The 26,334-nt window shown below is 45.6% G+C and overlaps 1 protein-coding gene and 1 non-coding gene across 5 annotated transcripts in view; both read left to right on the top strand.

The window, feature by feature from the left end:
* Arhgap44 (Rho GTPase activating protein 44) overlaps window positions 1-26,334 on the top strand; it is an 80,664-nt gene that overhangs the window by 17,655 nt on the left and 36,675 nt on the right. For all 4 annotated transcript variants that reach the window (XM_045130649.1, XM_045130647.1, XM_045130646.1 and 1 more), the window contains exons 5-9: window positions 13,229-13,297; window positions 15,399-15,480; window positions 15,859-15,986; window positions 20,379-20,490; window positions 21,119-21,200. In XM_045130649.1, coding sequence (XP_044986584.1) covers window positions 13,229-13,297; window positions 15,399-15,480; window positions 15,859-15,986; window positions 20,379-20,490; window positions 21,119-21,200 — 473 coding nt within the window. The remainder of the gene's footprint in view (window positions 1-13,228; window positions 13,298-15,398; window positions 15,481-15,858; window positions 15,987-20,378; window positions 20,491-21,118; window positions 21,201-26,334) is intronic.
* Window positions 26,054-26,160, top strand: LOC123453805. Its single transcript, XR_006632983.1, has one exon. It is a non-coding gene; the product is annotated as a U6 spliceosomal RNA (small nuclear RNA).

Here is a 26,334-nt window from a genome sequence, read left to right as displayed (position 1 = left end):
GACTGGGAATTCACTATGCAGTCTCAGGGTGGCCTGGTGATCCTCCTACCTCTGCCTCCCAAGTGCTGGGATTAAAGGTGTGGCCACCATGCCCATCTGTGTCCTGCTTTTAAGAGCAAATGCATAATTCTTTTTTTTAATATAATCTTTTTTGTTTTTATTTTTATTTATTTATTTGAGAGTGACAGACAGAAATAGGCAGATAGAGAGAGAGAGGGAGAGAGAAAATAGGTGCGCCAGGGCCTCCAGCCACTGCAGACAAACTCTAGACACATGCACTGCCTTGTGCATCTGGCTTATGTGGGTCCTGGGGAAAAAGTCTCGAACCAAGGTCCTTAGGCTTCACAGGCAAGCATTTAACCGCTAAGCCATCTCTCCAGCCCAAGAAAATGCATAATTCTAAGAACCAGGACCTTGTACCTGTGGGATGATGTCCTACATTGCACTCACCCATGCAGTCTACATTCCCTGCGCACATTCTGTAGGACTTCATTAGTCACACACCAGTTGTGCCACCCTTGTGCATATGTACATCTGTTTGCATACACGTGTGTCAGTTTGGTTTCCCAAGGAAACCACAACTACATTTGGATCCAAGGAGCAGAAGGATCAGGTTTCTCTAAGTACTTTATGTGCCTGCTTTCCTACTCGCACACGGGGATTTTGCGTTCCCTCCCATGGTGGGGATTGAACCCAGGGACTTGTTGTACACAAGGCAAGCACTTGCCACTGAGCTGCATCCTTGGCCTGCCCTAACATGCAGTGCTAAAGAAGGTAACCACATTGAAGAATGGGAAGATGGCTCGGTGGTTAATGGAGTGTGTTTGCAAAACCTGCTGGCCAGGGTTCAATTCGCAAGCTATCCATGTTAAACCAGTTGTCAAGGGTGGTGCAAGCATGTGGTGTTAGTTCACAGCAGCAAGAGGCCCTGGTGTACCCATGCCCACAAGCATATGCGCATACACACACACACACAGATAATTTTTTTAAGAAGAAAGTGACCACTTTGCATGTGGACGTCTCCTCTTTGTGGCCTTCTCTTGGTAGCTTTTCCATTGGCTTATTCTATAACCACCCTAAGCAAGTGTCTTCGTACTTCTATCCAGAGGACATTCAAAATCAGATAGAATTTTTCTTTAGAATTAGTTAGAAACATTGAAAGATTTTTGAAAATTTCATTTCTCCCCGGCTGTAGTCCTGTAGAACCAAGCAAAGTAAGACAAGTGTTTCCTATCCAGGTTCGTTGTGAGTAAAGCTAATCTGTCATCTACCTCCTGACTGATGGCAAATGTCTAGCTGGTGTGACATTGTACGTCTAACTCCACTCTGCACTTCACTTTTTCTCATGTATTCCTTGTCTCCCACGGCCTGCATCATTCAGTTCAGAATCTTCTTTTAAAATGCTGCTTCTCACGGATCAGTGAAGGTGGTGGTGAGAGGGGATGCTGCGTGCAATTGAACTCCAGAGGCTTGTGCCACCTAGGAGGCATGTGCAACCTTGTGCTTGCTTCGCCTTTGTGCATCTGGCTTACGTGGGATCTGGAGAGTTGAACATGGGCCCTTAGGCTACACAGGCAAGCACATTAACCACTAAGCCGTTGCTTCAGCCCATTAATTGAATCTTTTTATAAAGTACCCAAATATTTTGTAGCAGAGAAATATATGTGTATATAGTTTTACTTATATACATACATACATATACCCACACAACATGCACTCATTATGACTTACTTAGCTATTTACCTGTGAGGATACATTCAAACTGTTGTATTTTATTTTATTTTTAATTTATTTGAGAGCAACACTGAGAGAAAGAGGCAGATAGAGAGAAAGAAGGAGAGAATGGGTGTGCCAGGCCCTCTAGCCACTGCAAACAAACTACAGATGCGTGCGCCCCCTTGTGCATCTGGCTTATGTGGGTCCTGGGGAATAGGGTCCTAGGTTTCACAGGCAAGCGCTTAACCACTTAACTGCTAAGCCATCTCTCCCGCCCAAGCTGTTGTATTTTGGTTTTATTTTTACCCTTCTTCTAAATGATTCTGTAAGTATCATGTCAATGTAATTATACCTTGGTAAATTTTCTTTTGTGAGGTAGATATCACAAGATGACATTTTTAGGTCAAACTCTATACATTTTGACAGTTGACCTCCCTGGGAAGCTGATTATAATTTACATTTTCAATGAAAATCAATGTAAAAATTCACACTTTCTCCTCATCTTTATCTAGGCTCTGTATTCCTTTTCAGTTTTTGCCAGTCTGGTGGGGAAGAAAGATGTATCTGTGTTGTTGTAGCTTTAATTTTCTTCATTATTAGCCATGATTGATGCATTTTCATGTAATTTTGAACTATTTTCATCTGTTGATATCCCTTCCAAGTTTGTGGAATTGGCTATTTATATTGGCAATTGGTGCAGTATGTCTCTTGTTTTCTAAAGTATTGATTTAGGTAAGTTTCCTATACATTAGAAACACTTGGCCTTTCTCCTTCTGTTGGGTCGCAGGCATTTCATTGGCTTTTGCCGTCAAAACCTAATCCTCTGCATACACTTTCTTTGCCTGCAAAAGCTCTGTATGGTCTGTTAGGTATGTGCTACTCAAAGGATACATCACTTTTTTATACTTTCATATGAATGTTTTAATGCAGCTTATATATACCTCTCTTATGTATTTTTAAGACAGCAGAAATTAATTGTTATATGTGCATGTGGCAGATGCCTTTGATTTTGGTTTTCTTCTAATCAGTTGTGCCAGCACTGTTTATTAAATTCGTACTTCCACTGGAAGTGCCGCCTTATTCCTCTGTTTTATTTGTGACTCTGTGTCTATTAACCCACAATAGTGTATAATGTTATTATAATGACTGTATTAAGGTTCTGTAGAGGAAGAGAACCAATAGGATGAATTGGTATTAAAAAGGAAATGTCGGCAGGTATGGCAGAGGTAGGAGGATTGCCATGAGTTCAAGGCCACCCTGAGACTATATAATGAATTCCAGGTTAGCCTGGACTAGCATGAAACCCTACCTCAAAAAAATTTTAAAAATAAAGGGAAATGTATTGGATTAGCTTACAGCAGTCCAGCAATATCTATCTGAGAGTTAATGAACCCCAATAGCTGCTTAGTACACATGGATGCCTTAGCAGACCCAGTCCAGCACTGAAGACCTGGAGGCTTCCTGGAGAGCCGCTGGTCTTCATTCCACATTGGAAGGCTGAGGAAACTTGGTTCCAATGCCTGGGAAGAACAGCAAACAGGATAGATGAGTGTGCAGGTGAAGGCACTCACCAAGAAACACAGGCAGCCAGGTGAGAAGCAGGGACTATTTCTTCTCAGAGCTTCCTTACAGAAAGCCCACCTCCAGGAGGGCAACTCACTCTGGAGAAGTTATTCCTTCAGTCAATCCTGCCTTTCTGGAAGCAACCTCAGAGGCCCACTCAAGAGGAGAGTTTGTGGATTCCTAATCTGATCAAGTTGACCACAGAACTTATTCATCACAGTGCCTTCACAGCAAGTAGTATTTACTAAGGCTGCCCTGCCGTTCTCACAGTTCCCCTGATAGTCTGCAATAGAAATTTAATTCTGTGAAGTTTTGCAATGGTCAGACCCCGTAACTAACCCACACTGTGGCCCAGGGAGTCTTGTGTGCTGAGCTGATCTTGAGAGCACTGTTTGTTTGTTGTTGTTATTTGTTTAATGTTGTCTCCTGACTTATCTCTACTTCTTTGGTTGTCAGCTATCATTAATACCCTTGGTCTTCCTCTGTCTCCACCTTCACTGAATGGACTTCTTATCTTTTCATGGTTTTCTATTTCCTCGACAGATAAGCTTCATATGTCTCGGCTTTGTGGCAAATGAGCAAAATGAATGTGTGTGGTTCAAAGTTGAGTAGCTCCTTGTTTAGAGAGGAACTCACGGAGAGCACCATGCAGGACTCTATGTTCGGAGCAGACTTTAGCCACCTGGAAAAGCCGGTCAGAGAGGGCTCCACAGAGTGGGACCTGCCGAGACCTCAGGGGACAGCAGATGCCCGATCCCCTGCCTATGTTCATGTAGAAACGCATGCCATCCCATCCCTACCCTACTTCCATATTTCAAGAACAGACAGGCTCTGCTCACAACTGCTGTCTGCCTTTGTTTCTTCCTGGGGCTCTGTGTGAAAGAGCTCCTCACCAGCACTCCAGGGAGGTGCGTCTGCTAATCCTCTGCCAGGAGAGGAGGTGGAGGAGGACCTGAAACAAGGAAGGACCAGTGAAAAGAGATGGTTGGGAAATGCGCTCACTTGGTGGTGCAGTACCAGTGTTGTTTTGTGCCGCGCAGCCTGGGGGCAGTCCTGGAGTTTCTCTGGGCGGTGGTATTTATTTACTGACTTCACCTTCCTTGTTTTCATCACTTAAATTCTTATCTTCACCAAACCCACCTTTCCTTATCTTCCCTCTGTTTCTTTTAACTTCTTTCTCTTCTTGTGAATTTATCCCCCACCATATAATCTTTGCTACTTGAAGCCCAGAGAAATGGGAATATTTGGGGAGGTTCCTTGCCAATACTCCAGTATGCCAACACACCAATAACTTTAGGGTACCCCAGATTCTTGTCTTACAAATTTAAAGAATTAAAAATCATAGATCAGAGGGTAAGGCTTAGAGAAACTTTATTAGACTGACAGACTAACAGAAGGAAGCCCCTGTGAAAGGTGGGAGGGAGTAGGGAGCCCATGGCGGGAAGGGGGTCTCCCCTTTCTCAGCCCAACTGGTCAAGTCGGGGGAAGCTTATCAGAGTCTTGAAGTTAGGAAGCCAGCCAAGAGAACTTGTCCCCTGGTAGCATCTATTTATAACCTTACTGTGTGTGGCGGGGGGGGGGGGGGCTTTGCCTTTTGGCTCAGGTGAGCCTGAGAGACAGCTGATTGCTCTGGGCTAGAGGCTGGCTCAGGAAGAGGCCAGACATGATGCCAAGTTCTGGGGGCTGCGCTTGACCAACCACAATGTCAAGGTTAGATATAAATTCTAGGAAAAGGAATCTCCCTCCCAGGAGGGGCTCAGGCTGTTTGTGGAAAAACAGATCTAGGGAATTCCTTTAGGCAAGAGATAAGTCAGTTCATCTTTTGATCTCTAGCAACGTAGAGATTGCAAGGGCAGACTTAAGAATATTCCTGCCTTTGCTGTTGGGGGCCAGTCACCCTAACTGCCTCACTAAGTCTAGGAAGAGTGGTACCTGGAAGATAATATCTAGCCCACGTTGTCTCCCCCATAGTCTGACTTAAACACACGTTCTTATTACATGGGCAAACAGGTTTCAGTCTGGACCTGCAATTCCTCTTACTAAAAAATTAGTATAATGTTGTGGGAAATAAGTGCATGAGATCCTGGCAGGACCACTATTTCCTCAAAATAGAAGGTTCTAGAATAGTTGCGGAGCACTGATGATACTTGGATTCGCTTTTGCAAGCAGAATCCGTCTCATGAGATCCAAGGGTAAGAATAACCACACCCAACGGGAATCCAGCTGATGGCGGCTTCCACTGATGAGGACCTTCTCTGTCTAGTCAGGAATAGTAACATGGAGGCAGGGCATAGCCATGCCACCTGCCCAGCGTGAGACGACACAGTGCAAGGAGGCTTTGTCATCTTCCTCATCACCCTGGAGCCATGACTTCAATTGCAGGACCCTCCCATGGTGCCGCCGGCTCCTCTCCACCCAGCCCGCAGGTAGCTCGGTCATGAAGTTTACAGCAGACAGAATTTAGGTTCGGAAAAGATTATTTCAGTATGGGCAGGAAAGGTATAGCCAAAATTTTAAAGATTAAAAAAAATAGTCCTCAGGCCTGGGTAGATGGCTGAGCAGGTAAGAATGCTAGTCCCTTAAACATGAGGGCCTCTTGGCCAGACACTGCCAGGTTTGACTCCCCAGAACTCTGTAGAAAAACAGATAAGGGTCACCCAAGTGGGGTGAGGGGTCGGGAGTGGAGAATCAATCACTGGGACTCACCTCCCTTACAGTCAACAGTTCTGGGTTGGGAAGAGACCCGGTCTCAAGGAAAGAAAGATGTGAATGAATATGGGGACACCTGACGCCCTCCTTTGGCCTCTGCATATACATGGGCGGGGCATGTGCACACACATGTTCATGCACTGCACCACGGCAGGGCGTGTCACATCGGCAGAGACAAAGCAGAGAGAAGGTCTAGCAGGGCTGGCCTGTAACACTGCAGGACCTGCCCCTGGCCACAGACCTCCTCCAGCCAGGTCCTACAGCTTCCACAACCTTCCAGAACAGCAGCAGCACCGGGGAGGGATTAAGTATTCAACCACAGGAGTCTAATGGGGGATATTCTACATTCAAGCCTCCACATTGTCTGAGAACGTCTGTATTTCTTCACTTTTGAAAGATAACTTTAATGTATAGAATTCTAAGTTAGCATTTTCATTTTTTTTTCTTATACTTTAAATATTTCATGCTCTTAACTCTTGATTGCCTGACTTCGGAGGTAAGCTCAGCTGTAATTCTTACATTTGCTGTCCTATAGATAAGACACTTTTCTTGATCTGGCTTCCTTCCCACCCCAAGGGTTTTCTTCCATGTGTGATCATATGAGGTTTGAACATGGTAGGTATGTTCTCTGAGCTTCCTGGATCTGTGGATTGGTTTCTGACAGTCTGGGGAAAATTCACAGCAATTGCTGCTTTAAAGCTTACTTTATTCTATTCTCTCTTTTCTGCCACCTGCCATCATCCAAAAATATTTGGGACTAAATAAAAACATTTTCAATTGATATTTTCACATTTTGAAATATTTTCATTTATATATATATATGATGGCATATGTTGATGCTATGACTAGATTCTAAACACAAAATTCACTTATATTCCATATATACCTTGTAAGCATTACCCAAAGGGAATTTTTATTCAGTATTTTAGTGTATTTGTGTGTTAACTGTGATCTGTCACATGTGGTCATGTGTAGGCTGCTCCACTTAGGAGGTCATGTTGATGCTCAAAATTGATTAAAATTTTGGAGAGTTTCAGGTTTTTGAATAAGGATGCTCAACCCTTATGTTCATTATGCCGATATTAACAACTGATCTAGTTGTCCCATAATATTTAAGTACTTTGTTCCCTTTTTTTCTTAGCTTTCCAGTTTAGGGGATTTCTTTTTTCCTTTTGTGAGCAGTCTTACACTAGCCAAGGCTGATCTGGAGCTCACTGGCCATGAACTTACAGGAATCCTTCTGCCTCAGCATCCTGAGTGCTGAAAGTAAAGGTGCGAGCCACCGTGCCCAGCTGACCTGAAGCTTCTGTTGTCATCCCCTCAACACGAGTCTTTGCTCAGCTGAGTGCATAGTGAGTCATCAGCGCTGCTCTCGTTTCTGCTCAGATTCTATTGATCTCTGAAGCTTTGTTTTGCTATTCCTTCCCTCCTTCTTTTTCCTGTTTGTGTTTTGAGACACGAGCTCATTAGGTAACCCAGGCTGACAGAGAATTCTTCATGCCACCTAGGCTTGAACTTGGTTCCTCCTGCCCCTACCTCCAGAGGGCTGAGGCTATAGGTGTGTCCCACCACACCCAGCCTGACCTTGGCCATTTCTGTTTGAGTCTTTCTTAGTGTTTCCATCTGTTAGCTCCCTTCTTCCTTCTGTCCTTGCATATTTTTTTCATTCAATTTTTTACCATGCTAATTAGAGGTCATTTTTCCGACTCCTAGACTGATTTTCAACACTGCTGTTCTGCATGATTCTGGTTTGAATCTTACTTGGTTTCTTCAGTCTGGGGCAGGAAGCACTATCTTTCAGTATGTTTTTAAAGTATGGCTGAAGGTTCACCAACTAAGAAGTATGGCAATGAGGCCTTAACAACAGAGCAGCCGTGTGCCGGGGAAGGCAAAAGTCTGTAGTCCTACGACGGGTGCCAGCTTTTTGGAGAGCATCTGCCTCTGAGCTGTGAATTTCACCAGTGCCTCTGAGATTTTTATTCCTCTCTTACGTGGGACAGAATGACTAGACTGTCTATGATTTCCTTTCTCCTGGGCTAGTTAGGCTGTAGGGTCTGGGCCCTTTAAACTTAATTTCCCACAAAGGCCGGCCCTGTTAAGAGTAGAAGGGACTTGCATAGTTTCAACCAAGACCACCCATCATATTGATGTAAGAGGTTTATGTTTATGAGAGAATGTTTCTCTGAAATTTACCATGAGAGTCTGGTGGAGTTCCTGGAGGCCTAAGTAGCCCCCTTGGCCCTCTGTCCACTCTTGTCCACACTGAGCCTCCACCAGCTCGAGTTTTGCTGCAGACCAGGAGAGCACAGGTTTCTGTTGGGACTCCTGGTCCTGTAGATGGGGTTCCTTGCTTGCTTCTCTGACAACCCCCAGTGTGGGGACAGCAGTGTCCTGGCCTTACTACACTGATCTTAGAAGAACTGTTGCTTTTTCTGTTTGTTCCGCGTCCTGCTTGTAAAAGTACTGCTGAACTCCTTACATACTGGACGAACTCAGAAAAGTCAGCAAATAAAAACTGAGATTTTATTTGAAATCATGAAAAAAAAATATAGATATACAAAGTGGGGCATGCATCTGGAGTTGATATGCAGTGGCAACAGGCCCTGGTGCCCATACTCACTCTCTCTGTCTGCCTTTCTCCCTCTCTCTCTCTCTCAAATAAATAATGAAATAAATAAAATATTTAAAAATACTTGTGACCAATATATTAGAGATTTTCCCCATTTTATTATTATTTTTATTTATTTATTTTTGGTTTTTTGAGGTAGGGTTTCACACTAGCCCAGGCTGACCTGGAACTCATTATGTAGTCTCAGGGTGGCCTTGAACTCAGGGCAGTCCTCCTCCCTCTGCCTCCCAAGTGCTGGGATTAAAGGCGTGCGCCACCATGCCTGGTTGGTTGTTATTTTTTGACAATTTCACACATGTATATAATGTGTTTTGATTATATTCATCCTACTGTTTTCACTTGTACCCGTCCAAGTCCCACTGGTTCCCTGCCTCTTGCCAACTCATCTGCCTTCTATTTCCATGTCTTCTTTATGTGACTCAAAGAGTTAATAAGCACAGGTGGTTATTGACCAGAGCATGGTCAACTTATTTTTTTTTTCTTTTTTTTTTTTTTTGTTATGGTCAACTTATTGTGGATATACCATTAAAAAAATGTCTCCCCCTCCCATGTCAGAAGATTCCAAATTGTACTGTAAAATCATGAAGTATAATGGTGCAATGTTGCTAAGGAATTTCAGAAAAAAAAAAAACTATAAAATTGAGAGATGATCCTGGATGGTAGGTCATTATTTTAAATGTTTGAGTTTCTTGAAATTAATTTGGTTGTATTATGGTAAGCAGGCATATTTGTAGTAAAATTTACAAATGGTGATAAAAGATTTTTAAATTTGGGAGAAATCTTAGAGCTTTGAATTAGTATCTTTTAAAATATAGAGCCAAATAATTAAAATTTAAGTACTGTTTACAAATTGGAGGGGGCAGGCTGAAGAGTATCCAGTAATATTAGAAATTTTCTGTAGTAACTATTGCATTTTTTTTTAAATTTTTATTTATTTATTTATTTATTTGAGAGCGTCAGACACAGAGAGAAAGACAGAGGGAGAGAGAGAGAATGGGCACGCCAGGGCTTCCAGCCTCTGCAAACGAACTCCAGACACGTGCACCCCCTTGTGCATCTGGCTAACGTGGGACCTGGGGAACCAAGCCTTGAACCGGGGTCCTTAGGCTTCACAGGCAAGCGCTTAACCGCTAAACCATCTCTCCAGCCCAACTATTGCATTTCTAATCCAGTCTATTCTCTTCATGAACAATCCTGGGACATTTTATTAATTCTTTGTGGAGAAAAAAATCAGTGTCTGAGATAAGTACTAAAACAAATTCCAAGTTTATTAAACATTTAAATGCTCTTTTACTGGACATATATGTGGATATATATATATATATATATATATATATATATATATATATATGGTTGGTTAAGAAGCTCTAAGCACATAACCAAAGCAGAATCTCAAAGAGAAAAATCTAGCTGGGCATGGTGATGTGCACCTTTAATCCCAGCACTAGGGAGGTAGAGGTAGGAGGATCACTGTGAGTTTGAAGCCACTCTGAGACTCCATAGTGAATTCCTGGTCAGCCTGGCAAGAACTAGACCCTACCTTGAAAAAACAAACAAACAAACAAAAATCTCCAGTGGTTATTTCTGCAACATAAAACTATAAAAAATATATGGTGACCTCCAAGAGCTGTAATGCATCAGAAGACAAATTACACATTTGAGGTGAATATTTGTAGCATTTGATAAAGCCAGCAACCTCAGCAGTCTAAAGAACTCTTAGTTATCTAGATAGCCCTGCTAGAGCAGAATGCTCACAGGTTCTTTTGGTGCAGATGAATGTTTTTCAAGTGGCCTTTCCATTGTTCCTTCTTGGAGCTCTCTACCCTCTGGAACTATCTATCTATGGGTGGAGTCTTGCCCTCTGGAACTATGTATTTATGAGAGTCTTTCCCTCTAGAACTATCTGTGGGTGTAGTCTCTCAATCCAATCAAGTTGACAACCAAGACCACCTATCATATTGATGTAAGAGGTTTATGTTTTCTCTATAAAAATGGAAAATTTACGAATGATTTTGATAAGTAGAAAATGGACTTAGTTTCCACTTTTATTTCTTGTCTACAACAAGGGATCTTCAGAATCTGCACTGTTCCTTAATGATATAGTGATCCAATCCTGCCTTTATAAATCTTTTCATCTTCGTGATAGAACATACTGATTTCTGAAGATCAACTGTCGGGAAATTGACTGCTTCTCAGCCTTGTGGCAGTCGAGGGAGAATGACATATAAATGCATAGCTGAACCATCAGCTGACCCTTGGGGGCTCTCCTCCTTTCTTCTCCAGCCAGGCCATTCATCAGAGGACTTGCGCCACCGTGCAGCATTTCTAGTGATCCTGTGACTATCTCCTCACAGACCCCCCTGCAGGGATGGCATTCAAGGTGGATTCCAGATGTAATCATTTCTCTTAAACTTTCAAGGGACTTGGCAGCCTGCAAAGCTGTTTTAAGAGGTGACCAGGGAAAGAGAGCTAGGGTGGTAATGAGCCTGGGAAATTTGCCTTCTCTGGGACTTCATGTCCTTGTTTTTCATTTATTAAATAGTTTTTAAAAATATTTTATTTATTTGAGAGAAAGACAAAGAAGTAGAGAGGGAATAAGGGAGGGAGGGGAAGAGAAAAAGGAATAGGCTGTCAGGGCCTCTATCTGCTGCAAATGAACTCCAGACACAAGAACCACCTTATATGTCTGACTTACATGGGTCCTGGGGAATTGAACCTGGGACCTTTGGCTTTACAGGCAAGTGTCCTAACCACTAAACCATCTCTTCAGCCCATACCAAATGGTTTTTAAGCTCCTGTTCTGCTGAACATACTGAGACAGTGTTCAACAGTCAGGAAAGATCCTTGAACCCTGTAATATGCTGATCCATAATTAGAAACCTAATTCTTACATAAGGGACCGTGAATATAGCTGAGAGGTAGAATGTTTCTCTACCATTATGCAAGATCCTAGACTCAATTCCACCAAAAGCAAATAAATAAAGTTACTATTTGATTTATTCCCATCTTCCCTGACTCAGGTGGTAGACTATTTGAGGGCTATTTTCAAGAGGGGGGACAACAAACAAACAGCAACCTTACCTGAAACAACTAGCTGAAAATTCCTTGTGGCCTTGTGGCTGGCATGTGGACAGTGCTGAGTCAATGCTAACTCACCTCTCTCTTTGTGATCAGAATCTGGATCGGGCACAGCCCAGCCTGATCCATGTCAGTGCAGATGAGCTCCTAAGAGAGTCCTTCAGAGGACGAATCCTCTGCTATCTCTGTGAGTGAGTTCTATTGCCTGGTGTGCAAGAACTCTTTAATGATGTTCCCAGACCCATGAAGGAGCTCACAAAGGGGACTGACTGATCCTGCCCGTCCCTCTGTTCCTACGGGGAGCTAGCTCAGTGGGCAGCCAGAGGCTGAGAGCTCTGTCATTGGTGCCAACTGCTTGAGGTCTCATGAGCATGAGCAGGCTCTTGGCTGCCACTGCCATTGGCTCAATATCCAAGTCAGCTTTCATATGCCTCCTCTACCTCACCTGGGCACAGGCTCCTCTCAGCAAGCACCTGCTCCGGTGCTCATGAGCCCCTCTGGCTGCCAGATGACTTACGCACATGACATACTCAAAAATACATTTAGCTGGATGTCACGGCGCATTAAACCCAGCACTTGGGATAGGGGAGGCAGAGGCAAGAGGATCACCATGAGTTCGAGGCCAGCCTGAGACTACATAGTGAATTCCAGGTCAGCCTGAGCTAGAGCGAGACCCTACTCAAAAAAAAAAAAAAAACAACCAGCAGAGGAGTCTGTGTCATACTCAAATGTGCATTTATCACACCGTTCTTTGAGTGTTTCTCTGGACCTGAAATCCAATCTTCTCAAGACAAAAAGGTCCAGATACATTCCAGTGCGGCATTAGGTCATTGCCGCCAAGTGGATGGAGGGCTGAATGACTAAAACTGGAAACACCATAGATGGTGTGCAACGTGGCATGAGTCCGGAGGGCCGAATTTTGAATCAGAGGTGCTTTGCCTGCAGTCCCGCCTATCCAGGGTTTCTACATGCCGATGGTCATCAGGTGGTACTGAGAACAAGAGAGAGCAGGAAAGAGATGCTACCCAAGGGATGGCAGGGCACTGGGAGGAGAGCAGAGGTGTGTATGTGGCCCAAGCTGCAGGGATGCGCGGGAGGCCCTCCCGCTTCCCTTCCCTGCACCAGCTTAGACTCACTGGCCCAGGAGTTAAAAGCCTTGGGACACTCTTCACACTCAGTCATGCTCTTCAACCATGGCTGAGGACCCTGTAAGTCCCATGGGAAATGCTTGTCATGTGCCACTACTTATTTATTTAGTTTTCAAGAAGAGAGGGTGGAGATAATGGGTGTGTGTGTACATGGTTGCGCCAGGGCCTCTTGCCACTGCAGATGAACCCAGATGCACGTGCATCTGGCATTATGCATTAGGGAATCAACCCCAGGGACTGGCACTTTAAATCGAGCACTTTTAACTGCTGAGCCATTTTCCCAGCCCCTGTGCCACGTAATGCCCCCCTTTCCCATGCTGAGTGGACCCTGGCCTTAGCCATTCTTGCTTCATGTTTTACCTTGTTGACATTTCACCTTGTGCAGGACCAGCTCTCCGCAGACATGTACAGTTTTGTGGCCAAAGAAATTGACTATGCAAACTACTTTCAAACGGTAAGTGTCTATAAAGCTGAGAACGTTGCGGGACTGTAGGTTTCATGGTGTGAACTGGAAGGGAAGGAGGGTCTCTGGGCTATGGGTGGACACATCATGGGAAAGGCTGGGGTGTTTGTGGTTCCCTCCCCCCCCCTTTGGATCATCTCTGGATGCATTCTGGCTTCCATATTCTGTGTGTGGATTTCTTCCAAACCTAACTCCGCCCCTTGATTGTCTGTGGCAGAGAATCTCAGCCAAGAGCAGCTTTGCTCCCTTCCTGGCAGACATTGGCAGGATCCGGAAACACTTTCACAGCTGGAGGGAGGTGGAGCCCAGGAAGGCTGCTAAGCCTGCTCCAGTGTGTCCCCCTACAGCAGTCAACCAGACTGCAATGTCAGGAAGACTTGTGCTGAGAACCCTTCCTCTGTGGTAGCACAGATAATTATCTCACCCTGAGGGAATATTTGTGTTTATTTCAGATCTTTGCCAAGTTCAGTGGCAAGTAGATAAATAATGATTGATGCAGCCTGTGTCTACAGCCACACCCTCCTGAACATGCCTGAGCTTGTCCGAATCAGCCTGTTAGCTGGCTTCTCCTCAGTGAAGCACATTTAGAGCTGAGAAGTGGGATAGGAGTCATCTAAACTTAAATAGTCCAGTTCAGATCATTAGCTGAGAACCCTAGCTCTGATTGATTGTTTGATTGATTTGCATGAAAGAGAGAAAGAGTTGGGGGGGGGAGCATTAGAGCCCCATGCCACAGCAAACATAGTCCAAACACAGGCACCATTTGTGTATCTGCCTTACATAGAAACTACACATTCAAACCCAGGCTGGTAGGCTTTGCAAGCAAGTGCTTACATAGAAACTAGACATTCAAACCCAGGCTGGTAGGCTTTGCAAGCAAGTGCTACCACGGGACTACCATTTTACCAAGGCAAATGCAAGGCAAGTCGGGGCGGGGGGAGGCAGGGAGGAACTAAACAAAAATAAACACAGCAAACAGAAATGCATTAGCAGAACTCGAACAGCAATTAAGCTTACCTGCTTTGAAAGTTGAGACGACTAAAACTGAAACCTATAATCAGGATAGTGATGGGAAAGGAGGGAGGAAAGCATGAGAGGGACTGAGTGGTTCAAAGTGCTTTGGTAGAAGTTTGGTAGAACAGCTGTGGGCAGTTAGCAGTTCCCAATCACCATTAGCAGCACAGACTGTCTGTTCCACTCTGCAAAAGCGCTTCCAGATACACTCCCAGTGGGGAAAGTCCATTTTAAAACAGTAGTACGCTTTCAAATACACTTCATTGGTTTTATTCATGAAGGTGATGCTTGGAGTCCCTAAAACTGGTGAAATCACTGACATTCCAAGGGAAACCACTGAAGCGTCCTAGACGTTTCCTGTTAACTCAGTGTTCGGATTCCTTTTACAAAGGTCCTTGCCAGTTTTATGTTAGAGTTATAAGCGTTTACTCTCCGTGCCGGGCTTTCAGACAGCGACTCGCCCTCTACCCATGGGGTGAAGGGAAATCAGAGGAATGAAGTCACGCTCGCTCACGAGTTTTCCTTGGCCTGGGCAGCATGGGGGCTGGTTCTAACTAACAGCGCAGAGCAACAGCACACCTTGAACGCGGTGGTTCTTGGCGCTGCATCACGACCACCGCAGCCCCGCCCGTATTTGAGAAAGGATGACTCAAGCTGCCTTTCCTGTCACTTACGTGTTCAGTTACCTTGCAGAAGCCGGGACACATGCAGGTTGCTTTAACCTGTGTCTGTATAGGCAGACGGATTTCTGCACGTGTCTTCCATTTATACTCACCTGTAGCTGTCCCTCTAATTGCTGCCTGTTTCTTTGAGGATGGGTGCCAGGTGAGGCGTGCTGGCATCTAAAGAGAGCTCCCTGGCCCTTAGTCCAGCTTAGGGCAGACTCCTCTCTTATTCCTTGGTTCTCCGCCTCCCCAGTTTCCCTTAGGGTTTTCCCTCTGCCACACTGTCTAAAGCATGCCCTCTGGAGGAAGGCTTGGGGTGGGGGGGCTTCTGTCTGCTTCCCGTGAGTGCCTTCAGCAGAACCAGCAGTGGTCCTTCCGTCCAGCCAATGGTGATGCTTGTTCTGTCTCCTCAGCTAATAGAAGTGCAAGCCGAGTACCACAGGAAATCGCTGACACTATTGCAGGCTGTGTTACCTCAAATCAAAGCACAGCAAGGTGCGTGCAAGCCTTCCTTGGACCAAGGAGGTCTTCCCAGCCAAGATCACCTCCCCGCCTGTGCTCGCTGGTCAGGTCGCTTTTAGACCTGTCACAGGCTGGTGCTGACCAGTGACGTGTAGCTGAGCTCATTCCCACACAGCGCGTGTCAATGGGGACGAGCCCAGGGTGTATGGATGAGGGTGGCACATTTCCCCCAGCGGTGCCAGATGCAACTGGCTGCCCATCCACCCTCTCCAGTGGTCTCTGTCATTCTCCTCCCCACAGCCACAAGAATGGAGGCACACCTACACCTCCATTTCTTTGGCATTCTAAGAAGAATCTAGACAAGTGTGGGAGAGCTGCTGTCTCAATGCACTCTTGCCTTCTTTGCCTCAGAGGCCTGGGTGGAGAAGCCTTCCTTCGGGAAGCCCTTGGAGGAGCACCTCACCATCAGCGGCCGTGAGATTGCCTTCCCCATCGAGGCGTGCGTGACGATGTTGCTGGAGTGCGGGATGCAGGAGGAGGTAGGTACTGCGTGGTGAACTCGGTGCCTAGTGGGGCTGTTCTGGGAGGCAGAGCCTATGGGGTGTCTCTCCTATTACACCCCAACCTTGAGCCCTTGATACCAGGCACATGGAGACAGGAGCTATGGCTCTGTCTGTCTGTAGATGCTGACAGACCGTGCATTTCCTGAAGGTCTTCGTGTTCACAGGGAGAGCTGAGGGCTGTGGAAGGGTGGCCCTGTCTAGCCGTATTCTGGCCGTTGCTTCAGCGTGTTGATGTGCTTTGGTAGTTGTGGCATTCTGCTGCCGCTGTTACTACTGTTGATCTTACCTTCTTTCTTACCTCCTTTCTCCTCTGCCGCCTCTTCCTCTTGCTTAGTAAGTTTCCAAGCTTCAAAATGGAGCACTTAACCTTTTATGCCACCATTCCATTGTGTCAATATTTGATGTCTAGTTACATTAGAGAGTATTTTTCTATGTCACCTGTAAAAATCGGTCTATGAGAAATGAGTGGGAGGCTGTAGTTTTTCTTACTGTGTTAATTTTTGTCAGGATATAAGTCTGCGGTTTCATCCATGGACTATTTTAACAACTTTATTTCATCCTCCTTTGATCTGATCAACCACTATTGATTTGAGGCAGGCTATGTATTTATTACTAAGCAAAACACAAGACTGGCATATGAGGCTTATAAACTTAAGGGCCTGGCATCTGTGCCATGAGCATCATTAATCCAGGACAGGCTGTAATCCTTAAATGCAAGATCAGATAGGGCAATCTCGGCAGGCCAAAGGTGTTCACATGAGTGTGGCTGCTTCCTCTGGGACAAATGTGATCTGGATGCTGGATATTCAAAGGGAACAGAAGGAGAAAGACAAATATATTTGGTTTAATTTTTTTCTTTATATAATTACAGTTTTCACAGTTGTTATCAATGAAAAATAAGGTCTTTTTGATCTTCAAAAAATAGTTTTATGGAACAGGTCAGCTGGGTTTTTCCTTCCCTATTTTTTTGTTAATTTTCGGATGTTTTCCATGTTTTATTTTGATTGAGACTATATCTTTAGTGCGGGCTGGCCTGGAACTTTATTTTATATTATTTATTTATTTATTTGGTTTTTCAAGGTAGGGTCTCACTCTGGCCCAGGCTGACCTGGAATTCACTATATAGTCTCAGGGTGGCCTTGAACTCATGAGGATCCTCCTACCTCTGCTCCCAAGTGCTGGGATTAAAGGCGTGTGCCACCACGCCGCCTGGCTTTGCTATCTTTTTTTTTTTTTTTTCTGAACTTTATTTTTATTTTTATTTGTTTTTTTTTTTTTTTTTTTTTGGTTTTTCAAGGTAGGGTCTCACTCTAGCTCAGGCTGACCTGGAATTCACTATATAGTCTCAGGGTGTCTTTGTCTTTGAACTCATGGTGATCTTCCTACCTCTGCCTTCCAAATTCTGGGATTAAAGGCCTATGCCACTATGCCCAGCTGGCTTGGCGTTTTTTTTCACCTATGGAAAAATTCACATAAAGTAATTGGTCTTGTCACCCAGCAGTCATCTCTACCTCTGGTTTCCCATGCCCCTAATCCATGCCTTGAGTATTTTGGAGCAAACTGTGGCTACAGTTCTTATATGTAACAAGTAATAGTAATTTATTAGCGCCATCAACTATCTAGTTCAGCATAAATTGTCTTATGGATGATGGACCTCTAGGTCCTCTATCTTGTCCCCACCTGTCTACTCTGTGCCCTTTCTGGGCCATTCTACCTTTAGACTCTCCTCACCTTTTTCCCCCTCACTTCATATTAGGTTTGTTTGTTTGTTTATTTATTTATTTAGCAGCGGCTGTGTTTGGGTTTGCTCCTACCTCAGAAAGAGTCTCTTCTTTCAACTCTGTCATGACCTCATGATCCTTTCCTGGTTCCTCAGTTTCCCTTTTTATGCTGCCTAGCTCCTTATCACAATATTCCTTAAAAACTACTAATGCACCAGGAATGGTGCATTAATTAATTAATCCCAGTATTTGGGAGGCAGAGGTAGGAGGATTGCTGTGAGTTCAGGGCCACCCTGAGACTCCATAGTGAATTCCAAGGTCAGCCTGGACTAGAGTGAAACTGTACTTCAACAAACAAACAACAACAACAACGACAAAAAACTAGTAACTCTTGTGGTCTGTGCATCCTTGCCACTACTTTCTTCCTCTCTGTTCTTCTTGAAGTATTCTATCCCCACCCCAGGGTCCCTAGCCTCAGCCTCTTTAGCCAGGCTACAGACTGAGGCTATCTTCTCACCAGGACCGCAGGGCACTCAGCATTCCCAGCTGAGCATGGGTGCTTGCTGTGGTAGTTGGAATGGATGTCCCCCATCTGATTCAGAAGTTTTAATAAAGCTTCTTGGATTTCCAGCTTACCTGGCTAGAGGAGGTGTCACTGTGAGTGGATCCTAGGATCCAGGCCCAAGGTGTGGAGGTGGTTCTAGAATTCCAGACTAAAGAGGACTTGAGTTCTGCCTGGGTTCCTGGAGCCTCTCTGTTTGTGGTGGTGGTGGTGCTTCTCTCGGCGTGGACCCGTGAAAGGGGACCAGTTTCTCTTGCTGTTATGGAACTTCCCCTGGATCTGCAGGCTTCAGATAAATTCCCTTCCTTCCACAACTGTGCTTGGTTTGGAAGTTCACCTCAACGTAAAGCTGACTATGACACTGCCCTGCTCTCTATCCATCTTAGAGTTGTGCTGTCGTCTCTTTGAGCTGTGCTTCAGACCCTTCCTGTGTTTGCTATCATTCTCCAACATTTTCAGGCAAATTCCCCTTATCCCTCGACACTGGCCCCACCAGCTACCTTAGTAAGTATCTCTCAGTGAGACAGTCCACTTGGCTACATAGCCCAACCTTAAGTGCTTATAGAGATTGCTCCCCTGTATCCATAGGGGATGTGTTCCTACTCCCAGAGGATTCCCAAAACCATGGATAACATCAAGCCCTGTACCTACTGTTTTTTCTTGTACATGAACACCTACGAGAATGTTTACTTTGGAAATCAGGCACAATAACAAGAGAGAATGGTTGTAACAAGAAGTTGTTATCAAACTTATTTAAAATTTACAGGTTGTTCATTTCTAGAATTTTACGTATAGTGTTTCCAGACTGGGAATGGCCATGGGTAACTGGAACTGTGGAAAGGAAAAGTAGAGATAAGGGAGAACTACTGTATGTGACAGCTCTATTTCCTTCTTTTTTGTTGTGGTTTTCGTTTATGTGGGTTTTTTGTTTGTTTGTTTGTTTGTTTTGTTTGTTTTCTGGGGTAGGGTCTCACTCTAGCTCAGGCTGACCTGGTAATCTCAGAGTGGCCTCAAACTCTCGGCGATCCTCCTACCTCTACCTCTGGGAGTGAAGGCATGCTTCACCACATCTGGCTTATTTTCTTCTCTTTGGTATTGTCTAATACTAAGTGAGGCTCCTCTTGAATGGCTGTGACATGGCTTTACGAACTTGTAAGCCACTCCTTTTATGTGCTTTATGCCTGTCCCACCTCATCATAGCAATCTTATAAATCACATTACTCCAAACATGTTCGCATAACCTCCTGACACATGTGCCAGATTGCTATGTACATCTGTCCAGCATATCCACCACCCAGAAGGGAACAGCCAACTTTGCAGCCCCAGAGCCCCAGAGCTCCAGAGGCATTCCGTCCTAAAGGAACTTCAAAGGGTGAGCTGCTGTCGAAAAGCAGAAGAGCAAGGAACATCTTCCAGTTTGTTCCTAGGCCAGGAGGTACATTACGAGTTGCAAGGAGCTAAGGAGATACTGCAGAAACCCAGAGGGATTCATGTCTCGCTTCCCTAGTCCTGGTTCCTTTCCAGTTGGGGCCAGTATTCATCTTCTACACACCCCTGTCCTTACCTTCTCTTTCTCTGCATGCTTTACAAGGTACAGGTGAAGTGGTAGTGATTCCCAAGTAATGCTAGGAATGGAACCCGATGTTTGCCTCAGATACCAACCTTTGTGCCCTCCGCCTCAGGACATAGACTTCATTTGACTGTTTATTTGGTACCTCCCAGTGTGTATCCATGCATGTACGTGCACACACGCTTGTGCACACACGCATGCACGCACGTTCACTATAGAACTGATTAGACCTCTGCATCTGACCAGATGTCAGGCAGATTCCTCCCCAGTATTTGTTTGAAGTGTGTATGAGCATGACGTCAGAGAGCCCGGGGTCCAGGCACCCCACACAGTGACTGAACTAGTGCAGTGAGCACCCACGCTGAGGATGGCAAAGGAGGCAACAGCAGAAAGCCGCGTGGGATGAGACGCGCGGCGGAGGCTCGGGGGGGAGGGCGAGCGGGCTCCCTGGCTCTCTGTTTTGCTCTCACGCGCGGTGCGGCCAGCCACCCACTGACTGTCCGTCCTGTTGGCAGGGCCTCTTCCGCGTAGCTCCCTCGGCCTCGAAGCTGAAGAAGCTGAAAGCTGCCCTGGACTGCTGCGTGGTGGACGTGCAGGAGTACTCAGCCGACCCCCACGCCATCGCAGGTGCGCACCCCCACCACCTCTGAGCAAGGCCTCGCAGGGAGGGATGAGCATGGACGGGCACGGCTCCATGTCAGGGACACATGAGCCAGTGATTACAAATGTGTCTGCTGTGGGAGAGCAGAGGGGGGCTTGTTCCAGGCCTGATTGTTCTGACCCTTGAAGGAAGACCCCATGGTCCAGTTGAAAATGGGGTAATGTAGCCGGGCGTGGTGGCGCACGCCTTTAATCCCAGCACTCGGGAGGCAGAGGTAGGAGGATCGCCGTGAGTTCAAGGCCACCCTGAGATGACAGAGTTAATTCCAGGTCAGCCTGGACCAGAGTGAGACCCTGCCTCGAAAAACCAAAAAAGAAAGAAAGAAAGAAAGAAAGAAAGAAAGAAAGAAAGAAAGAAAGAAAGAAAGAAAGAAAGAAAGAAAGAAAGAAAGAAAGAAAGAAAATGGGGTAATGTGAAGAAAAAGGGGTGGGAAGTGATCAAGTCCAGGTCCCACTGCTGAGCCCCACAACTGATCTAGTCATGTTGGTCATGGAGTCATGCCCGCACATGGTGTCCTTGTGGGTGATGCAGGCTGGTGCTCCACATCCCCACTGTGCCATAGCAGCTCACTGTCAACACTGTGCTTATGCCCAGGAGCTCTGAAGTCCTACCTTCGAGAGTTGCCAGAGCCCCTCATGACCTTTGAGCTCTATGATGAATGGATCCAAGCTTCCAAGTGAGTGCCTTGTGTCGGAGTGCATGGTGGGTTGGGGTTTATGGGGAAATGCATTCATTCTTCCCTTGGCGTAGGTACGTTTTTCAGTATAGATGCAACCACCATGCACCACCCCGTGTAGAACAACATCCATGGTGGACAGAACTGCAGATGCTCTAGAACCTTCAGACGAAAGGCTGGCTGTATCTGTTGCAAGTATAGAAGTCTTTGTCGTAGGAGGGAACCGCTTTTCTTACTTTCCAGTATGAAGGATTGTTGGTACATCTTCCCAAAGAGGCATATGGAAGAATATCAGTTGCAGCATTATTTGGGAGTAACAGAAGCCTAGACGGTACCAGAGTTTCACTGGGTAAGGGAATAAGGGCACTGTGCATGCTCCGAGGCAGTTAAACAGTAGATAGAGCCATTCCAGCTAATATGAAAAAATATGAAGCTTGGCATCAGGGCTGGTTAACTGAGCCCCCATTCTGAACCTATAAATTACCCCAATTTGGGTCTCCAGGTAGACTTTATCCCACATGGACAGGAGTTCTTTATACTCTCTTCTCTTTCCTTCTCTTAATTTAATAAAATCTCTGTAAACTTTTAAAAATATGAACCAGAGCTGGGCGTGGTGGTGCACGCCTTTAATCCCAGTACTTGGGAGGCAGAGGTAAGAGGATCGCCATGAGTTCTAGGCCACCCTGAGACTACAGAGTTAATTCCAGGTCAGCCTGGACCAGAGTGAGACCCTACCTCAAAAAAACCCCCAAAAAAACAAAAATATGAACCAGGCATGGTGGGCACATGCCTTTAGTCTAAAGCACTCGAGAGGCAGAGGTAGGTGGATTGCCGTGAGTTCCAAGTCAGCCTGGGTTACATTGAGACTCTGCCTCAAAGCACAAACAAACAAAAAAGGTTCACTCACTCAGTGACGGTGAGTTCTTTTGAGGAAAAGAGTAGGACAAGGGTAGTCGTAGAATATTTGCCCTTGCCTGTAATGAGAGTATTTTAGCAACAACTAACGAAGTAGTAACATAAGGGCATCACATGTGGGCAGTAAATAATGGAGAATACACAGGCCCAGAGACTGGCACAGCCTGCAGGCAAACAGAGTCACGAGTCATGGCTGTCTGTGTGATTTGACTTTCCCGTTCCTGGCAGCCTGCTCTGGTTTGTGCGTGTGTTGGTGAGGGCATCCTATGTCCTCTCCGGCTATGGGAAAAAGCTATCTTTTAAAACTACAAGTAACCTTGTGTGGTGGGAAAATGGACAACATGGAGGCTGGAGAGTGGCACCAGAGCCAGGTGGAGGAGGTGAGAGCAGAGACCATCCAAGTGGAAGAGAGGAAAGACGGGGAGAATGTTCTCTGAGGGCAGGGAGTGGGGAGCCAAGGTGTCCATGATTCTAGTAATCTCTACTCATGGGACTTGGTCCTCTGGGGCAGCCAGTTTAGCTTGTTAGAAAGAACCCTGGAACCTACAACAATGTTGATGGCTTACCTTTTGAAGTCCTTCTTTATGCATTTTTTTCTTTATGCATTTTAATTGACAAAATAATTCTACAAATGTTTGGCATATAGCGTGATGTTTCAATGATTAAACAGGGTGATTAGCATATCCATTACAAAAGATGTTTATTATTGATCATTTTATGTCTTGAAGAACTGGGGCCTGGAAGAGGCCCAGCAGACCTGGCAGTGAAGGTAGTCTTCAGTGTGTTAAGTCAGAGAAAGCCTTCTCCAATCACATTGTATGACACTTTCCCCCCCAAAGTAGACTAGAGCACATACAATGCTGAATATATGGTTCTAATATCTTAACAAGACCAGTGGATGCTGGGTTCCATGGATGCTTTTATTATTTTTATTTTATTTTTGAGACAGAGCCAGAGGGAGAGGGGGAGGCAGAGTGGGCTTGGCAGGGCCTCTAGCCACTGCAAACAAACTCCAGATGTATGTGCCACCTTGTGCATCTGGCTTACGTGGGGCCTGGGGAATCGAACCTGGGTCCTTAGGTTCACAGGCAAGTGCCTTAACTGCTAAGCCATCTAACCAGCCCCCATGGATGCTTTTAATAATTGGTACTCTGTTGAGTTCTTATTAGAGGCTTGCCATTGCTTTAACCTTATAATTCTTTTTTTGACTCTTTTTTAATTTCTACAGCAGCACTGTGACATGGGTTGGACTGTTTCCCCCACTTTGCAAATGAGGAATGTGGGGTACAGAAAAGGCTGAGGTGGTGGGTTGTTTGTCAGCTAACACATGGCAGGGTGGGAATTTGAATCCAAGGAGGCCCAGGCTCCATGCACACAGTCATGGCATTGGGTGCCTCTGTAGAACAAGGCTGGCATATTGGGGAAGAATGTGTCCTTTGTAGAAACTGTCCCTGGATTTTCACAGAATAGGTAAGTGTTCTTGATGAGAAATGAACAGCAGAGTGTGCCACTGCCCACCTGATAAGACACTCCAGTCTCACTTCAGTTACAAAGTCTGGTCCCATCACAAGGCCCAAATGATCCACGAGACTCCAAAATAGTGTTTTTGAGCCACAGAAAAATGAGAGCTGACTTTTGCTTCTGGATGATAACCATTGATAATGTTGAAGATTCTTGGTGAATGGCGGTGTCTGTCCTGTATAGTCTCATCATATAAAGAAAGGGATTTCACTTAGACGAATTGTTCCCAACCCTCCGTGCATCGGTCTCCTGCGACACTTCTTAAAGGATACCAGGGTCTGGACCTGACTTTCAGAGATTTGGATTGAATTGGTCAGGGTTCCGTGGTATCTCAAAGCACCCAAGGCTGCTGGGTGGATCACGTCAGCTCTGTGATGAAGCTGTTTTGCAAGGGCACCTCTCACCTGAACAGGACACTGTGTTCCAGGCAGACCCAGCAGGACATGAGCAGATCCAGGACAGAGGCAGAAGGAGCCATCAAAGGAGCAAGTCTAAATTAGAGATAACTGGGACAGTGAAGGACTAACTGAGGCTCTGAGGGCACATCTCAGCAAGCCCCATAACTGAGTGCCCCCATGCTGGAGTGGGCAGAGTAAGGCAAAGGATAGCTCAGAGTCTGCAGGAGGGTACAAAAGTGAACCCAGTTCCAGGCCAAGGAAGCCTTCCTCACAGCAGAAACACTGGCTGATCCTCTGAGGGAGTGTTCCCCGAGACTGCTGCCTGGCCAGCACCTTCCTCAGAGAAGCCTTCCCCAACCAGCCTGTCACACAAGGCAGATAGTCCATGTTTGGGGCTGTTGGCATAGCTGAGTGCTCAACTGTGCCTGCCCTTAGGGTGGTGACTGGCACACAAGAGACTTATTTCAATAAGTCTGTTGATTTTCATTGAATGAGAGGTCAGATATCTTCTGCGATTTATCAGAAGATAAATTTAGTCTAACAAGCTTGACTTTCATTTTCCTTTTTTTTTTGTGAACTTTGAAAAAATATTTTAAGTCAGGCATGGTGGTTTATACCTTTAATCCCAGTACTCGGGAGGCAGAGGTAGGAGGATTGCCATAAGTGTGAGGCTACCCTGAGAATCCATAGTGAATTCCAGGTCAGCCTGGCTAGAGTGAGACCCTACCTCAAAATAAATAAATAAATAAAATATTTCATTTGTTTCTTTGCAAGCAGAGTGAGATAGAAAGGAGACAGACAAACATACAGAATGGGCATGCCAGGGCCCCAGTCTGTCCTTGAACACATGGTGATCCTCCTACCTCAGCTTCCCAAGTGCTGAGACCAACGGTGTGCACCCCAATGCCCAGCTTCATCTCCCATTTATTTTAGAACTAGGCAGTACTTGGTTCCAAACAAGAGAGTCTTTCAGTGCGCTAAGCAGAATATAAGCTGTTCCCCTCATGCGTTTGTGATCAGGCCTCATACTTGATCCCCAGCTCATGGACGGACCCTTTGGGAGCTCGAGCCCTGCTAGAGGGCCTGTGTCACTGGGGGCAGGCTTTGAGCCCAGCCCCACCGAGTGTTTGTAGCAAGCTCATTCTCCACTTCCGGCTGCTGTGAAGATGAGTCCCAGGATTCCTGCTCAGGCACACCATGTTTTCCCTGCTACTGTGAAGCTTCCCCTCAAAACTGTACAGTTAAGGTACTTGCCTAAGAAGCTAAAGGACCTGGGTTTGATTCCCCAGTACCCACATAATCCAGATGCACAAGGTGGCATATGAATCCGGAGTTTGTTTGCAGTGGTTGGAGGACCTGGCATACCCATTCTCTCCCCCCACCCAAATAAATAAAATATTAAAAACAGAACCTGCAAGCCAGAAAGCCCTTTCCCTCCATAGGCTGCTTCTGGTCAGGTAGTTTTGTCCCTGTGATGAGAGAGTAACTGCTGCACAATTGGTTTTATAAGCAGAAACATGCCAAAGAAACAGAAAACAACCCAAAATGGATTTCAAAGTGACTCCCTTTATAGGGGGTGAAACAGAAGGAACTATCCTTTGTATTGCTTTTGAAAATTTTTATTTTTATTTTTTGAGTGACAGTGAGAAAGAGAGAGATAAAGAATGGGTGCCCCAGGGCCTCTAGCCACTGCAAATGGCATGTGCCACCTTGTGCATCTGGCTTGACGAGGGTACTTGGGAACTGAACGTGGGTCATTTGTCTTTGTAAGTAAGCGCTTTAAGCCACCTCCTTAGCCCCAGGAGGAATTGTCTTTCTGGCAAAGGAGCATGTGGCATTTTAGGATTGGTTATGAGTCTCCCGCTTTTGGAAAGCTAGCCTCCTTTTGCAGAGCCGACTCTGATCGGGTTCTCCTGTTTGCAGAGCGAGCACTTTATCCACTGAGCCTTCTCCCCGCCACATATGTATGTTTGCTTGTTTTCATTCAGAGAAGCTTATAAGGAAAAAGAAAAGTGTTTTGTGCTCGCTTCAGCAGCACATATACTAAAATTGGAACGATACAGAGAAGATTAGCATGGCCCCTGCGCAAGGATGACACGCAAATTCGTGAAGCGTTCCATATTTAAAAAAAAAAAAAAGTGTTTTATGCAGTGGAAGATTCTTCAACTAGTGACAGTCATCCATTCCCTAAGCTGAGTTTTGAAAGGTCAGATTTCTTTGTTACCGAGCATCACTTGTCCAAGAATGTGGGCGTGTAGTTGAAACATCCACTGAGCTCGTCGTGAGAGCGCCACTGCCGT

Source organism: Jaculus jaculus, chromosome 12 (assembly GCF_020740685.1).
Source record: "Jaculus jaculus isolate mJacJac1 chromosome 12, mJacJac1.mat.Y.cur, whole genome shotgun sequence".
NCBI classification, from domain to species: domain Eukaryota; kingdom Metazoa; phylum Chordata; class Mammalia; order Rodentia; family Dipodidae; genus Jaculus; species Jaculus jaculus.
The sequence above is the reverse complement of the archived record's forward strand: the minus strand, read 5'-3'. Positions and strand labels throughout refer to the sequence as shown.